This window comes from Oncorhynchus tshawytscha, linkage group LG01 (assembly GCF_018296145.1).
Source record: "Oncorhynchus tshawytscha isolate Ot180627B linkage group LG01, Otsh_v2.0, whole genome shotgun sequence".
NCBI classification, from domain to species: Eukaryota; Metazoa; Chordata; class Actinopteri; order Salmoniformes; family Salmonidae; genus Oncorhynchus; species Oncorhynchus tshawytscha.
Genome location: NC_056429.1, coordinates 63,697,175 through 63,714,825, shown reverse-complemented (window position 1 = coordinate 63,714,825; position 17,651 = coordinate 63,697,175). Strand labels below are relative to the sequence as shown.

Sequence of the window (17,651 nt, the reverse complement as noted above, 5' to 3'; positions counted from 1 at the left end):
ATTGCTGGCAGCAGTGCAGCTCATTGCCAATTCACATGGATTAAAAAACTGTAATTGTTTTAATGGAAATCTTTTTTTTTTAAATGCAGCATAAACATTAAGAATGTTTTTCCATTTGTCACATCCCTGGTTGGTAGCTGTCCACTACTGAGCCTAGATGCAAAGTCCCAGTGTGAAATGGCACAAGCGTGTCTGCATACTTCGCATAGCTCACATAATCGGTCTTCTCATTCTTATAGGAACCGTAGCCGCATCAAGAATCAGTCCAAGTAGATTACAATCTGTTTAGTAAAGGGAGGGGGGTTACAATTGTTCGTTGTGATTGTTCCAATGCTGATACAGCATACGACTCTCTCTAAAACCAGTCGAAGAACAATTCTGCCAAAATAATCCTACCCCCTAACTTTGAAGCATTGCAGGAGGAAGGTTCACTGTACGTACTGTTAGTAGCCATGTCTCTCGGCATATGTTAGCCATCATGGGAAGAGGGAGTGGTAGTTTAAAGCGGGTGTCCAATAAGAGCTGAGGGCGGGGTCCACCTACATGGGCCCTAGTAAAAACAGTCTGGCTTTAATTAGCCTGAAGAGCTCGTGCAGCCATAAAGACAGCTCTCTGTAACGATGGGCTGCCTGTGGTAATGTCATTCATTACAGAGGGACGATATAGGCTACTGTTTGTGTTGCCAAGGAAAGGAGAGGCTTATGAGCGTCCGTGGAGGGAGGGAAGGCTCTGTTTAAATTGGTCGCCAGGTGAACCCAGTAAACACACAATGGCAGACTGTTGAACAGTGAGCGACAGTAACTGTTCTAGATGCTCAAAAACAGTGGTTTGTGGTTTCAGTTAAGGTCACAAGGTGAAGTGTCTCGTTCACTTTTAGAGGCTGTCTAGTGGTTTGAGGCTGATGGAATAGTCTCAGAGAAAGTGTCCATTGTGCTTGGGAAACTGTTGGTAAGCAATATGTCAGCCTGTTTTGACATTTTGGTTTGTCATCTCTCTATTTCTCTTCCTCTTTCTTTTTGTCCATTCCCATGTCCCTTTGACTCTTACCACCTCCCTTGATTCCATTTCTCACCCTCTTCCCCTTCCCTATCTCTCTCCAGGTGTGTACTTGCCCCTGCTGTGGGAGCAGAGTTTCTGTTGGAAGAGTCCCATTGCTCTGGGCTACACGCGCGGCCATTTCTCTGCACTGGTGGCCATGGAGAATGACGGCTTCAACAATCGGGGCGCAGGCGCCAATCTCAACACAGATGATGATGTCACCATCACCTTCCTACCGCTGGTGGACAGTGAGAGAAAGTTGCTCCACATCCACTTCCTCTCAGCACAGGAGGTAGGAGGGAACGCCCGCTGTGGTATCATGAATATTTATATGGACCCCTGACTGGTTGCTTTTCAAGGATTCTGTCTGAGTCTACTATTCATGCTGATTCAAGCTAATTTTGCTATTCATGCTGATTATGTAGTTCTATTATACCATCTGCTAAGTGACTATAGTATGTCGCTATTCTCGTGAAGTGACTAGAATGTGAAAAGTAAGGGGGATTGGCTGCACTAATTGCACTTTTTCTCTAAAATATGAGATGTAGTCTCATGGCTGATGGTTTTCTTGTCTGTGTGTCAGATGGGGAACGAGGAGCAGCAGGAGAAGCTGTTGAGGGAGTGGTTGGACTGCTGCGTGACAGAGGGTGGAGTGCTGGTGGCCATGCAGAAGAGCTCCCGCCGGCGGAACCACCCCCTGGTAACACAGATGGTAGAGAAGTGGCTGGATGGCTACCGACAGATCCGCCCCTGTGCCTCGCTCTCCGACGGTGAGGAAGAGGAGGATGATGAGTGACAACTGGAGTAGGCAGGAGTCCACGCTCTTTTGTTTATCCTCTTTTACTTACATGGACAAACTGTGAAAGGGCAGGGAATCACCGTACCCTGGCAGAGGACACACATAAGAAAAACTCCGTTGCTGAAAAAAGACTTGGGGATGAAAGAAATAAAGGATTGTAGATTTCAAACGCTAATGATCTTCTCAAATATAAATGCATGTGGTTGTTTAAAAAAGTATAAGGAAATATACCAGTATCGGTTTATGATGGGCATCGATGAAGTACACTTCCTAAATGACTGTCCTTTTTAGTCGTTTTTCCAGTTGAAATAGTTCTTGTTTTTTGACGGGCATGGTCTAGGCCAACATATCTTTGTCAGGGCACCCAACAGAAAACTGCTGCAATTGTGTACTATCAATTTAATTCTTAAAGGGATACTTCAGGATTTTCTCAACAAAGCCCTTTATCTACTACCCCAGAGTCGGATGAACCCATGGGAGATACCATTTGTCTCTGTATCCAGTATAACGAAATTAGAGGTAGTTTCGCAAGCCAATCCTGACTAGCATTAGCGCAGTGAATGGTATCTACTAGCAGTTATCATAGGCTTTGTTATTGTGCTAATGCTCGTTAGCAACTTCATTCAAATGCAGGGACAAATGGTATCATCTGGGGAAGTAGATAAAGGGTTTCATTGACAAAATCCCCTTAGTATCCCTTTTAAAACTAAGCACTACACATTTGACTAACTGCTTGAATGAAGGTCATTTTCAAAGCTACATAAATGAAGTTCCCTTCTCACCTCAACTAGTGTCACTAAGGTCTTGGGGATCATACACATTGGTGTTTAGTTGACCCTTTTCCCCAGACTGGCTAAAATGAAGTATTTTCTTGATCTCAACTAATTCTCCTTATGTTTTGTCATTTCTTTCAATCTTGATGTTTTGTGGCAGACCTTTTTGCTGTGAGGAAAATAACCATCTGTGGAAGTTTACTTCAGCACCTCATGTTTGGTGCTTTGGAGGAGTGTGAGTAAGTCACATTCAACGTCTACATTAAAACAATTCTCATGTTTCTTTTTCTCTGTCCTGCTATTCTTCCCTGTCAAGTTAAACCCATGGTACCTGTGTTTTTTCCTATAATGTATGCTTCTTGTCTATGTGAACCCATCTTGAATTAAGGTATTTGTGAGACTGCACATGAACCAAAGTTAAAATATCATGGTCATACTTTTTTGTTGGGTTTCCTTGCCATTGAGTTGTACTGTAACTTATTTTGGTGTATTATAATTAGGTATATACACACACATTGTGCATCGCCTGTATGTTGCTTTGTAGTAATGCAATAGTTGCAGATTTAGGTAAACGCCTGACCTCACTATAGTGCCAGCTAGGAAAAAAAAGGAAAACCTTTCATGTCCAATTTATGAAGTCTATAAAATGATAGTGTAGTTTGACTGTTTCAGTATACATTGACTCGTGTGGTGCACCTGGTTGATAGGGATGTCTAAAAAGGAGAGTACTATAACAATATCATAAATTATATAATGGGAACTTCTTTAACCTCCGTGTGGCCAGTAAACCCATTACACCACAAAATCCAGAAAGGATCAACTGATGGTCATTACATAAATAAGCAGCAAAGTCAAACACTTTCACAGAGCCTGATAGAACAGCATTGTTTTTATTTGAACTGCACTGAATTTTATAGATCACCTTGTACAAATACTCACACTAAAAACCAAACAATCTGTTAGTAGCCTTGTCTTGCTAAAGTCAGGGCACTAGGGATGTTGCTCACAGAGTGCACGGTGCCTCCAAGAGCTCCAACTGGCTTTCATTATAAGAACAAGGGGGGGGGGGTGGTTCACATAAGACTATGATTATAAGAACATTTAACTAGGCAATACAAATCTAACAGGACTCTGCAAAAACCTTGAACACCAAAAAACAGAGGTTTGATTTATAAAAATACCACAATGAAGAAAAGGTGGAAACACTCAGAACGATCCAGACTTTTTTCTTTCAGACAATTTGGGGAAAAAGATTATATCTGCAAAAGTTATTTTTCCTGAGTCAGTAACCTCAATTTCCAAACCCTTTCCTGTCTGGCTGGTGCTACTGTGTAGGTCCTTTTGGTGAGAGAAAAAAAAAAGGACATTTTAAGAGAGCCCTCTAGCATACAAACACCTGTGACAATGTCCAAATCCATGATGTGGAGGTCCATGTAAAAGCAGAGGTGCTTTTAACAGTTAGAATGGCTTTTGCATGCATTTATTTCAATATTTTAGTGATAGACCACCACATGATTACTGAATCCGGAGTTGGAATGAAAGTCAATGAATCAACAGTTAAAAGTTTACATTGTCTTAAGATTGCGATAATGACCTTTACAGCAAGTCTCTCAATCCCCTTGTGCGTCAGAACCTGGAGCTTTGAAGAAGCTCTTCAGAGAAACTAGATGTCTAAAAGGAGTTTACCAGATCAAAATCTTCTCTATAATATATTGGGTGTTCCCAGGGGTTGAGACATGTTCACAATGGACAAATTCAAACGGTTTCAGGTCCCATATTCACTTAAATTTGGGCTTATTATTTTTGTTCTCGTACTGGTCATGAGGCTCAAGAGATCTGGCAACCCTGATGTGTCCATCAAATCCTGTCTGTACATTCAGGAACCAGCAACCTACAGGGTGAGAGATGGACTAGGACAGGGTTTAGAGGTCCCCATTGAGACTGCTGATGGCATTGGTAACACCAATTGTCTTTTTCTACTTGTCTGACAACTATGTCATTTCTTAATTTATTTTTTCACATTGAAGAAGAGAAAGACATATTCATTTGTAGGGTGGTCTCAGAACAGAGGAAAGACAAATAGACACACGTGAACTCAAATGATGGAATGGGGCAGGGTGGAGTTAGAGGAAGGCAAGTAACAGATGATGTCATTGTCCTTCCAAGCTCTCTTATTGGTGGGTCAGTCAAGGTGGACGGGCCTTAACTCTGGCATGCGGTAACAACGTGTCCCAGAAAACAGGAATAAAAAAAATTAAAAAGAAGAGGATCCTTGGAACATGAGTTTTGACGGTCCCCACTTTGGAGAAGCAGTTGTGAATATATTCACTGTCCCCACTTTGTTCCGGTGTTCTGTGTGAACCCTAACTAACGATCAGTCTGCTGGTCGAAGAGTGGGTGGGTCAGTTGTGTATATATGAACTCCTTTGTCTCTGGATGCAGAGTTATGGCTCGGTCATGTGCTCTCTCATGGGCTCCCCGTTTTTGTAGGGTTGGTTGGGGGACGGGGCCTGGGAGGGGTGGGTACCGGAGGGCAGGGTGTGGGTGATTGTCACCCCCCCAGGCACCATCCCCTCCATTGGCCCATGGATCCCACCAGAGGCCACACCAGGGGGGTACCTGTGCCAGGGAGACATTGGTGAGGTCACATGGTACCATAACAATACCTCATAGGTTACAAAAACCTGATAATCCTTTAAATTGCCATTTTAAGTTGCTACATTTAAAAACATGTGTTACCTCACATTAGAAATGAGGCAAAGGATCAAATTCAGTGGTGAATTTTATAATCAAAGAAAGTAAAGTCACACATTGGAGAAAGAGTGTGGTGCAAAACAGACATCACATGAAATCTGAAAACTGATTCAACTCTTACATGTCAATTCAGGATTCAAAACGACCACAAGACCTCATCTGTTGTTCTTGGGAAACTGATAAACGTATCAGAGAAATATATCTTGATTTACTAAACCACTCAGATACAGTGCCATGCGAAAGTATTCGGCCCCCTTGAACTTTGCGACCTTTTGCCACATTTCAGGCTTCAAACATAAAGATATAAAACTGTATTTTTTTGTGAAGAATCAACAACAAGTGGGACACAATCATGAAGTGGAACGACATTTATTGGATATTTCAAACTTTTTTAACAAATCAAAAACTGAAAAATTGGGCGTGCAAAATTATTCAGCCCCCTTAAATTAATACTTTGTAGCGCCACCTTTTGCTGCGATTACAGCTGTAAGTCGCTTGGGGTATGTCTCTATCAGTTTTGCACATCGAGAGACTGAAATTTTTTCCCATTCCTCCTTGCAAAACAGCTCGAGCTCAGTGAGGTTGGATGGAGAGCATTTGTGAACAGCAGTTTTCAGTTCTTTCCACAGATTCTCGATTCTAACACCTGGATATGTTTATTTTTGAACCATTCCATTGTAGATTTTGCTTTATGTTTTGGATAATTGTCTTGTTGGAAGACAAATCTCCGTCCCAGTCTCAGGTCTTTTGCAGACTCCATCAGGTTTTCTTCCAGAATGGTCCTGTATTTGGCTCCATCCATCTTCCCGTCAATTTTAACCATCTTCCCTGTCCCTGCTGAAGAAAAGCAGGCCCAAACCATGATGCTGCCACCACCATGTTTGACAGTGGGGATGTTGTGTTCAGGGTGATGAGCTGTGTTGCTTTTTACGCCAAACATAACGTTTTGCATTGTTGCCAAAAAGTTCAATTTTGGTTTCATCTGACCAGAGCACCTTCATCCACATGTTTGGTGTGTCTCCCAGGTGGCTTGTGGCAAACTTTAAACAACACTTTTTATGGATATCTTTAAGAAATGGCTTTCTTCTTGCCACTCTTCCATAAAGGCCAGATTTGTGTAATATACGACTGATTGTTGTCCTATGGACAGAGTCTCCCACCTCAGCTGTAGATCTCTGCAGTTCATCCAGAGTGATCATGGGCCTCTTGGCTGCATCTCTGATCAGTCTTCTCCTTGTATGAGCTGAAAGTTTAGAGGGACAGCCAGGTCTTGGTAGATTTGCTGTGGTCTGATACTCCTTCCATTTCAATATTATCGCTTGCACAGTGCTCCTTGGGATGTTTAAAGCTTGGGAAATCTTTTTGTATCCAAATCCGGCTTTAAACGTCTTCACAACAGTATCTCGGACCTGCCTGGTGTGTTCCTTGTTCTTCATGATGCTCTCTGCGCTTTTAACGGACCTCTGAGACTCACAGTGCAGGTGCATTTATACGGAGACTTGATTACACACAGGTGGATTGTATTTATCATCATTAGTCATTTAGGTCAACATTGGATCATTCAGAGATCCTCACTGAACTTCTGGAGAGAGTTTGCTGCACTGAAAGTAAAGGGGCAGAATAATTTTGCACGCCCAATTTTTCAGTTTTTGATTTGTTAAAAAAGTTTGAAATATCCAATAAATGTCGTTCCACTTCATGATTGTGTCCCACTTGTTGTTGATTCTTCACAAACAAAAACAGTTTTATATCTTTATGTTTGAAGCCTGAAATGTGGCAAAAGGTCGCAAAGTTCAAGGGGGCCGAATACTTTCGCAAGGCACTGTATCAACAAAATATAGTTATAGTTGGCATAAGGGGATGGTGTAGGGCTAGGGATGGCAGGTCAAGGAAAGATTCCTGATAGAATATCTCAGGGGACAAACACTGAACTGTATGAGAAAAAGGGGGGTTTAGAAGGAAAACGATACAAATGTCACAAATATACCCAAGTAGACTTCATACTTCCTGTGCAGGAATATAGAATACAACGCTGACTGTCCTTCAATCAAATGGTTGCCATTATGTGCTACCTTGCAATAGATTTGTGTATTATTTGGCATGGTACAAGTGGCTAGGTTTGGCCACAGTTGTTGGCCACATTTGTTGGTTTTGGGGAAGTAAATGAGGGGTGCAATGAGAGGGTGGGCAGAGCAGGTATATTGGGTGGGAAATAAAGCAGACAGAGACTATACTTTTCAGTATCATGAAAACCAACAGCAGTTCTGCTTTGATCAGCACAGGTGGTCCTGAGCCTATCACTGTGGGTCAGCATCGGTAGTATTTACCTGGTTCTCTATTAGGTATATAATTTGTCTTGCATTCCCCCCGTTCCTATGGCCTGTACCATGGTTTGGTTGACTCGGCTGTGTAAGAGAAGTAGTTCAGTCCAGTTGAGACAGTAGGTATAGGGTGAGAGACTGAGAGGTCAATACTGTGAATTCCTGACAAACAATAGCAGGGGATGGTAGTAGCTAATCAATGTTTCCCCATAGCGCTTAATTTCCACTATATGCCACTACGGAAACCAAGACTAAAATACCACCAAGGTTAAATAGAAAAGTTAAGTAGTTATCATATATTGAATACAGGGAACAACAAAGTATATATCTGAGCATAGAAATTACTCCTGCTGTACCAATTTTAAAAAAAAATGTATCCCCCTTTTTATCAAAATGATTAAGTCCTGCTTATGTGGATAATATATGCAAGAGGAGGTGGACCTGACCAAAAATAAGGGTTTCCCTACATAACTGTCAGTTTGGTTGTGATTGATACCTGTACGCGGCACCGTTGAGTTCGGGGTGCATTTGCTGCTGTTCCACTGTCCAAGGAGCCGTGGTAACAAAGAACTCCTTGTTGACACAGTTTCGTAAACTGTCAGGAATACGACCTGCGTCGGAAAAACCAAAACATTCCAGTTAAGAATCAGCTCCAAATGAGTTTATAAGTGTGATAAATATGTGTGTGTGTGTGTGTGTACCAGTGACGGCTCTGCGTATCTCTGTGGCGGCTGCCTCTCTCATCTCCAGCGAGGCCTGTTCACTGTACCAGGCCGTGTGAGGAGTACAGATCAGGTTAGGAGCATCCTTCAGAGGACCCTGGGTAAAACTACACACACCAGAGAAAGGGATTTGCTAACTGAACTGGATAATGGAGTTGACAAAGTTATCTTTTCACACAGATAAACACACACTCACCTGAAGGGTTCTGACTCATGGACGTCCAGGGCGGCTCCCCGTATCCTGCCCTCTTTCAGGGCCTGAGCCAAGGCCTTCTCATCCACCAGACCTCCCCGTGCAGAGTTAACCAGAAATGCACCCTGGCGCATCTTAAACAAAAGTAAACCCGTTTTACTAACATCAAATAGATAGTAGATCTCTGCGATGAGATTAAATGATATTCACTCTCCTGGAGAATACACATGTTGGAGCCCACTTGTACAGTATGTGCCTGCAGTGGTGCTTTCAACCATAAAGCCCTAAGGTGCCCTGCAGTATGCTCCTCGTACCAACAGCTTTGATTCAAATCACAAAGAGCTAATGGAATAAAACTTCTGTGTACCAAAAGAGAGAGACAGAGATTAAATGAGAGTATCTGGATAAAAGTAATCCCTTCATCTTGACAAAAGCTCAAATTCAGGGTCCTAGTTGTATCTGATCTGTAAAAGGCACAAGCCATAGACACGAACGCACGTACAAACACAAAGATCTTTTGGCAACAAAGTAGTGATGTTCTTTAAGAAACGTTTCTATGGTTTATATGAATATATAATTAGCACGTTAACCAGGTTCTGCCTTGATGAGACCGCCCCTCACATTTCAAAGAGGAAATAGATGTTAGTCTTCGACAGCAACGTGCAGTTTTAAAAGCGGACTGTAGGTGGCAGTGTTGATCACCAACTTGGCCACGAGGCTGGGTGCACAGCACTGTACTGTACATGGTAAATTATGGCCTATTTTAGCATTGTGTGTGTGTGTGTATGGGTGTATGTTTTAATTGCCTGCAAGTGTGTGTACCTGTTTGATGGTGAAGTCGTTGATGAGGTGGTGGTTGTGTTCATTCAGGTTGCAGTGCAGGGAGACACAGTCACTCTGGTAGAGCAAGTCCTGCAGGGTGTAGACACGCTGAACACCTAGCGAACGCTCCAGACCGTCCTGCAGGTACGGGTCGTAGAAGATCACGTTGAAGCCAAACACCTTGGCCCGCACTGCCACCGCCTGCCCTGAACGACCTGTAGACGTACACATGAATACAGTGTCAGAAAAGGATCACAAAGTTATGGCTGTGTGTGTATGTGGACCAAGCACTATCACAACTGAGTGTGTTCTTGCCAAATACCAACATCTCCTGTGACTCACCAAAGCCAATGAGGCCCAGCGTTTCTCCTCGGATCCTGGCGGCTCCGGATGCCACCTCTCTGATCTGCTCCACACTCTGGACCCGTGTGCCCTCCCGGAGCGCCTGGTACAGCCAGGTGTTCCGCCGGTACAGGTTGAGAATGTGGCACAGAGTGGAGTCTGCTGTCTCCTCCACCGCCGCCGATGGGATGTTACACACCGCGATGCCTGTCAAAGGGAAGACAGAATGAGAGAAGAAGAACACCAAAAATGTATAGAAGCCCTTTGCACAGCAATGTGCTGGTTATGGAAGGAACAACTAAGTATCCAAGAAACATGTAGAAACATGTCCCCACTTGGAAAGGCTGAAATTGATTCAAATTGTAGCGTTTCATAATTATAGTGAAAACAATTTTAAAATGAAAGACATGTTTCACACCACGTTACTATGTTTATTGAGGATTTTTGTTTTAATTATTAAGTGACATGTCTGGGGCAAAAATGACATCTGTGGGGGACTATTTCTTAATAATGCTTTCACGGTTGTCTGTGTATTTAGGGGATAATACTTCAACTACATATGCTATGTACTGAAGTATACAAGAAGTGTTTGGTTAGGCTACATTCCATAAAGTCTTGGCCGCAGTGCTGAGGAGTGGGTTGTTTTTGTTTCTATGTTGTGTCTGTCATATTGGCCGATGCAATAAAATGTCCCATTAGGGGATCAATGAAGTTTGATCTTATACCTCTCTCCTCTATCCTCTCTGTTTCCCTCTCTTACCCATCTCTCCGGCCGCCTTGATGTCGATGTTGTCGTAGCCGCTGCCGATGCGGATGATGATGCGTAGAGCCTTGAATTTCTCCAGGTCTTCTCTGGTCAAGGTGATGGTGTGGTACATCATGGCCCCTACTGCCTCGTTCAGCACCTGATGGAGAGGCACCTTCATCATCATCATCATCATTAAAGGCTTTTCATCATTATGTTTAAAATGTTTGAATAAACCCTTTTTTTTGGTGTACGTGTCAAAAGCCCTGCGTTGTCAGAATGTGTATATGGAAACAAGGTGAGGGTGGAGACGGTCATAAACTGGATTGATGTTTTATCCAGATCCCCAGATACCATAGCAAGTGCACCCTGTCAGGCGTTTTTGGTAAATAATAGATTTAAATTCTCCTCAGGCTAACTGCATTAGCTTGGCCTGCCAGATTAGCATAGCTGTGACTTTCCATAACGGTTTTATTAGAGCTAGCTGGAGTCAGCACTAGATGCTAATTCAAGGTTAAATCTCTCCTCATGCATTCATCTATGCTTAGACTGTGTTGCTAGCCAGAGGCAAGTTTGGCTGGAGACAACACGTCCTGTGGGTTGTAATGGCCAATGCTGTGTGAGTCATTAAGCAAGTAATCACTGAGCAATGTGTCAGACTAAATGGAAAAACTGAACGAGTGATTCTTTTTATAACGATGGTGGACCAGTATTAAAATATACAGAAGTTGTAAAAAAGCAGTTTGATATGGCATAGAGGGATGGACTCAACCCAATAGATGTTTTTCAGAATTTCTTATCCAGATCAAAATGTTGCGAGGAGAGTTTGTGTGGTGTGGAATGGTATCAGTACACCACTCTATTGTACAGATCAAAGCTGATATAACGCTAAAGACTCATTTGTATCAATTCACTCACAGTCCACAAACAGATGGTTAAACTGCTTACATTGTTCTGACATCAGAGGGAGAGATAACACGCTAGCACGCGAACCCTAGCCTACACAACACAACACACAACACAACACAAGAGTGATAAGTCAGCACCAAAACACGACGAGAGCACGCTAGCACTGCTTTGAAAATGGATAGTGAGTCATTGTAACCTCCTAATAGTGCTCTAATGCTATGTAATTCGCTGGGGAGAAATATACAGATTCAGGCTCCTGTCAGGGAACTAACTTGGCTCATCTTTCTCAGGCGATGCATGCAGAGAGGCAGTAGTGTGCATTTCAGTATGTATGATGAAAGTGGGTGAATTTGTGTCTTTGAGAGGTGAGGTCTGTGTGTGTATGTGTAAATGTGAGTCAGCATGTGTGTGTATGATTTGGTTTGTATTTGAGCCTCTGTGTTTGAGCCAATGTTAGTGGGTTGTTTGCGTGTGAGTGTGCGGGCCTTTCTCCTTTCGTGTGTGCGTGAAGTGCCACTTCTGCTGTCTCTGCTGACTCGTAGACAAAAGGCGGGAGCTCTGTCAATATTTCTACACCCAGGGTAGGCTGCCTCGCTGTGTAATGTATGTGCAAACAACAGCTGTTTGGACAGAAAGCCTTGGTGTGTGTGAACAGGGTAGCACAGAGAGGCCAGGGTCCAGAGAGAAGCATGTCAAGAGGTCAACAGAACCCGGGTCCTGTTTTTCCTCTCACTTTCTCCTTCCCTCCATCCATCTAGCCTTTTCTATGTTCCAATCTCACTTGCTCCCTCTCTGTGCGTTACACCCAAATATAAATATATATTTTTAAAATGGTTCAAAATCTCCTTTTCTGACAAAAGATGTCAACAAACCTTGTTGACAAGATCACAGACAACATGATTATCACGGATTGTTTGGGCTTTTGACGCTGATCAACTGTAAGGTCAACATACACAATACATGGAAATTGCTTTGCTTTGTTAAAGGTGCAATATACAGAAATCGCACCACCATTTCCTAGTTGCAGAAATTCTAATAGTTGTCAGGTTCAAATCCAAATCAAATTTTATTTGGCACATGTGCCGAATACAACCGTACTTACAAGCCATTAACCAACAATGCAGTTTTAAGATTTTTTTTTTTAAAGTAAGAGATGAGAATAACAAATAATTAAAGAGCAGCAGTAAATAACAATAGTGGTGCTATATACAGGTGGTAGTGGTACAGTCAATGTGTGGGGGCACCGGTGTCGAGGTAATTGAGGTAATATGTACATGTAGGTAGAGTTATTAAAGTGACTATGCATAGATAAAAACAGAGAGTAGCAGCAGGGTAGAAGGGGGGCAATGCAAATAGTATTGGTAGCCATTTGATTAGCTGTTCAGGAGCCTTATGGCATGGGGGTATAAGCTGTTTAGAAGCCTCTCGGACCTAGACTTGGCGCTCCGGTATCGCTTGCCGTGCGGGAGCAGAGAGAACAGTCTATGACAAGGGTGGCTGAAGTCTTCGACAATTGTCAGGGCCTCCCTTTGACACCGCCTGGTACAGTATTCCTGGATGGCAGCAAGCTTGGCCCCAGTGATGTACTGGGCCGTTCGCACTACCCTCTATAGTGCCTTGCAGTCGGAGGCTGAGCAGTTGACATACCAGGCAGTGATGCAACCATGCTCTCGATGGTGCAGCTGTAAAACCTTTTGAGGATCTGAAAACCCATGCCAAATCTTTTCAGTCTCCTGAGGGGAATAGGTTTTGTCGTGCCCTCTTCACTACTGTCATGGTGTGCTTTGACCATGTTAGTTTGTTGGTGATGTGGACACCAAGCAACTTGAAGCTCTCAACCTGCTCTACTACAGTCCTGTCGATGAGAATGGAGGCGTGCTTGGTCCTCCTTTTCCTGTAGTCCACAATCATCTCCTTTGTCTTGATCACGTTGAGGGAGAGGTTGTTGTCCTGGCACCACCCGGCCAGGTCTCTGACCTCCTCCCTATAGGCTGTCTCGTCATTGTCGATGATCAGGCCTACCACTGTTGTGTCATCAGCAAACTTAATGATGGTGTTGGAGTCGTGCCTGGCCGTACAGTCATGAGTGAACAGGGTGTACAGGAGGGGACTGAGCATGCACCCCTCAGGGACCCCCATGTTGAGGATAAGCGTGGCGGATGTATTGGTACCTATCCTTACCACCTGGGGGCGGCCTGTCAGGAAGTCCAGGATCCAGTTGCAGAGGGAGGTGTTTAGTCCCAGGGTCCTTAGCTTAGTGATGGGCTTTGAGGGCACTATGGTGTTGAATGCTGAGCTGTCGTCAATGAATAACCTTCTCACATAGGTGTTCCTTTTGTCCAGGTGGGAAAGGGCAGTATGGAGTGCAATAGAGATTGCATCATCTGTGGATCTGTTGGTGCGGTATGCAAATTGGAGTGGGTCTAGGGTTTCTGGGATAATGGTGTTGATGTGAGCCATGATCAGCCTTTCAAAGCACTTCATGGCTACAGACGTAAGCGCTATGGGTGAGTAGTCATTTAGGCAGGTTACCTTAGTGTTCTTGGGCACAGGGACTATGGTGGTCTGCTTGAAATATGTTGGTATTACAGATTCGGACAGGGAGATATTGAAAATGTCAGTGAAGACACTTGCCAGTTGGTCAGCACATGCTCGGAGCAAACGTCCTGGTAATCCGTCTAGCCCTGAGGCCTTGTGAATGTTGACCTGTATAAAGGTCTTACTGACGTCGCCTGCCGAGAGCGCGATCACACAGTCTTCCGGAACAGCTGATGCTCTCATGCATGTTTCAGTGTTACAAGCATAGAAGTTTAGCTCGTCTGGTAGGCTTGTGTCACCGGGCAGCTCTCGGCTGTGCTTCCCTTTGTAGTATGTAATAGTTTGCCACATCCAACAATTGTTGGAGCCGGTGTAGTACGATTCGATATTAGTCCTGTATTGACGCTTTGCATGTTTGATGGTTCTTCGGAGGGCATAGCAAAGTTTCTTATAAGCTTCCGGGTTAGAGTCCCGCTCCTTGAAAGCAGCAGCTCTACCCTTTAGCAATGTGACAAAACAAGCAGTCATTGTGCAGAGAATCATTGTACCATCTAACCCGCTGTGAAATATATTTTCTATAACCAAATTTGTATTTTCAGCTGTTTGAAGCTGGTGAGCAAAACTGAAAGCAAAAGATGCAAAAAATTAAGAATGGGAAGCATAGAAATAGTACACATAGAACAGATCTACCGCTTCTTAGCCTTGCTTTCAATTGTAATGACAGATCTATAACTCACATTTATATGTGAATTTGGTCGCATCGCCCAAAACGTTACATATTGCAGCTTTAAACTTTTTGCACATTTAGTACTTTACACAAAGAGGGGAAGATTTGATCTTGCACTGGTATATTGCAGATATAGCTAGCTCAGTATACTTTGACATTCCTTTACCATAACCAGCCTCTCTATTTAACAACCAGAGGAGGAGAGGAGGAGCACACTGTCACCCAATGACATTAAATCATAATGAAATCACTGGGAGAGCCAATATACTCTACTGCAATATCAGTTTTATGTCACAGAAAGAGAAGAGGAGGGGGGGGGATACAGGGGAAAAGGAGGAGAGGGAGGTGAAAAGAGCGACAGTTTGAATTGAGGACATGCACATTGTTAAGGCTTATTATTTTGTGGAAGCCCATGCAGTCTCAATGTATAGCATGTGCATGTATGTGTACGCATGCTCATGTCAGTGCCTGAAACAGTGTGCGTACGTGGGTAAGTGTGTGTTGTACCTTCTCATGGATCTCCTGTGTGGACTGGGCATCACAGAAGGCGACAGTGGCCAGGTCTTTGAGGATGGGCATCTCGACTGTACAGTCACGTCCATCCAACAGGGCCACTAGGGGGCGAGGGTGCATGGGCCCATTCATGATCTGGGGACGGATACCTACAGACAGAGAGAGACAGAGAGAGACACAGAGAGATAGAGACAGGGAGAGACACAGAGCGAGAGCGAGAGAGAGATACACAGAGAAAGAGAGCGAGAGAGAGATACAGAGAAAGAGAGCGAGAGAGGTTTTAATTATGGAGCCTCCCTAAAGCACACACAGCAGTTACAGTAGAGTACTGTAAGACACACAGCAGTTACAATAGAGTACTGTAAGACACACAGGGAACCTCATGAAAACCTGAAGGGTCGGAGATTGTCAAAAATAAACCACATAGGAGTATAGACTGCCATGTGCAGAGTCTCTTTTTAACAGAACCTTCTCATAGACATTGGATGTGCGTATGCAATCTTTTCACAACCATGCACATAAACAAGACATTCGATGTGAAGACTGACAGTTTGATACAATGAATGCTCTGACTCAAACTGGACTGCTCTTTTCCACTATCATCTCCCTCTCACCTAGTAAGACAGATCAATAACACACACTCAAAACTTCCTGAAATAACCAACACCTCTTCTGTGTCTCATGATGTCACTCCAGGTAACTCCAGATACCAGGGAACAAGGCCTTTCACCCCATGAGGTCACTCCCACCCTATCACAACCCTGCAGGGGCAGTTTATGTGTGTGTGTGTACGCACACACACCTAAGCGATCACACACGCACTTGTCTTCTGTATCTGTTACAGCCTCATACTATAGACCACAATCTCTCAACCTTCTGCACACACCACACAATACCACCATCCCTGGAGCTTCAATGGTAACACACCAGTGAGCTACAGTACCTAGCCAACTCCAGATGTACAATTCAACAAGGAAACGGAGGAAAAAAAGAGAAGAGTGACTGGACAGAATGGAACAAAAAAAGGAAAGTGGGGAAGTGAACACCATCGCTCCCTACTGCTGTTGTCATGGTGATTACAGGATTTGGGCAGGATTATAAAATATTTTATTTAGTGGCATCTGTGCTGCTGGGGAGCAGATCTGAGCTTTTCTCTCGGCACTCTGTCTCCAGAACTGTAACCTGTGCCCGTGGAATGAGAACACAAGATAGCATCAGGAATACAAAAACAGAATACATAGAAATGTGTCAGAATGTGTAACACCAAAATATTTTGCTTCACAATAACACTCGTTTGTTCTCCATTCGTTTTTTTTGTAATAACAAAAAACAGCTAACCACTAAATCCTAAACTGAACCCAGCCTAGTAAATGTATGAATGTTCACCTTGGTGGCAGTAACCAGGGAGGGTGAAATCATAAGGGGATGGTAGAGGAACATATTTTCACACAGTACACCCTATAGAACGCACCTACAGACATCCTGTATAATGTCACAGCTGTGACAGACTGCCCGTATCCACTGAGGTCCCCAACGAGCCATGTGAGTGTGGAGGAGCTCGGAAAGGCTAGTGCATAGATTTGATCATGGGCTAGTGTATCAGTCACTGTGTCAATAAACTCTCACTGCCTTGTACATGAAGGAGTGCAGAGGAAGGAAATTGCCATGACAACATTGCTCTTTACAATTGAGTGAATAGGGTACCTACAGCATCAATATCCCTGGAAGAGTGAGGTCAATATAGCTATAGTGCTCCACAGAGACTCACCAGAGTCTCCTAATACCCCCATTAACATAGCACAGAATGCGTGAAAATAACTTATTTCAAATACCCTATTAGCTGGGAGCAGAAGGTCTCTCTCCTTCGGTATAGCTGTGTGCTCGGGTGTGGCTGAAACGGCCAAATCTACTCATTTGAAGGGGTGTCCACATATCTTTGGCCATGTAGTGTATTTGCTGCAGTGTGCAGGTCCAATAGGCCTTATGGTTGGGAAGATATTCTCTCTCCCTCTCTCCCTCCCTCCCCTCATAAGAGCCTGGCAAAAAAACTGGCAACACTGTAGGAAGTGGGTCAATATACTTACGATTCATTATTACCTTGTGGCTAATACTAGCACCCTAATAAGACTGAATAAGAAGCTGTGCTAAATACATGATACGTTGCTGGTTAATTAGCTACTAATGAGAGCCTAATGAGGTCCTAAAACCTGGTCACAAATTCTGAAGAGCTTCTTAAAGCAGCCTGGGAGAAAAGAACATGAGGCAAGTCACGCATCCACCCTGTGTGAAATGCAAGTCACATCACGTCAAATGTGCTACAGCGCCATACTGTGCCAATATGTTCTTAAAGCCATAATGCAATACTAATGTATGCATACATGTTCTGGATAATCTGAAAATAGAGTGAAGATGAACAGATATGCACACACACGCACAAGTGCATAAACTCACCAGT

The 17,651-nt window shown here is 43.6% G+C and overlaps 2 protein-coding genes across 10 annotated transcripts in view; one reads left to right on the top strand and one right to left on the bottom strand.

Moving 5' to 3' along the window:
* Positions 1-3,046, top strand: part of LOC112254777 (ubiquitin thioesterase ZRANB1) — a 37,967-nt gene extending 34,921 nt beyond the window's left edge. For both annotated transcript variants that reach the window (XM_024427628.2, XM_024427619.2), the window contains exons 9-10: positions 1,101-1,330; positions 1,622-3,046. In XM_024427628.2, coding sequence (XP_024283396.1) covers positions 1,101-1,330; positions 1,622-1,834 — 443 coding nt within the window. In that variant the 3' untranslated portion in view covers positions 1,835-3,046. The remainder of the gene's footprint in view (positions 1-1,100; positions 1,331-1,621) is intronic.
* A 438-nt stretch (positions 3,047-3,484) lies between these two features.
* Positions 3,485-17,651, bottom strand: part of ctbp2a (C-terminal binding protein 2a) — a 136,949-nt gene continuing 122,782 nt past the window's right edge. For 5 of the 8 annotated variants that reach the window (XM_024427580.2, XM_042324212.1, XM_024427589.2 and 2 more), the window contains 8 exons: positions 15,191-15,345; positions 10,525-10,669; positions 9,765-9,971; positions 9,423-9,637; positions 8,604-8,734; positions 8,387-8,514; positions 8,182-8,296; positions 3,485-5,229 (listed from right to left, as the gene is read on the bottom strand). In XM_024427580.2, coding sequence (XP_024283348.1) covers positions 5,055-5,229; positions 8,182-8,296; positions 8,387-8,514; positions 8,604-8,734; positions 9,423-9,637; positions 9,765-9,971; positions 10,525-10,669; positions 15,191-15,345 — 1,271 coding nt within the window. In that variant the 3' untranslated portion in view covers positions 3,485-5,054. The other 3 variants (XR_002954194.2, XM_024427572.2, XM_024427564.2) reach the window with 3 other exon arrangements.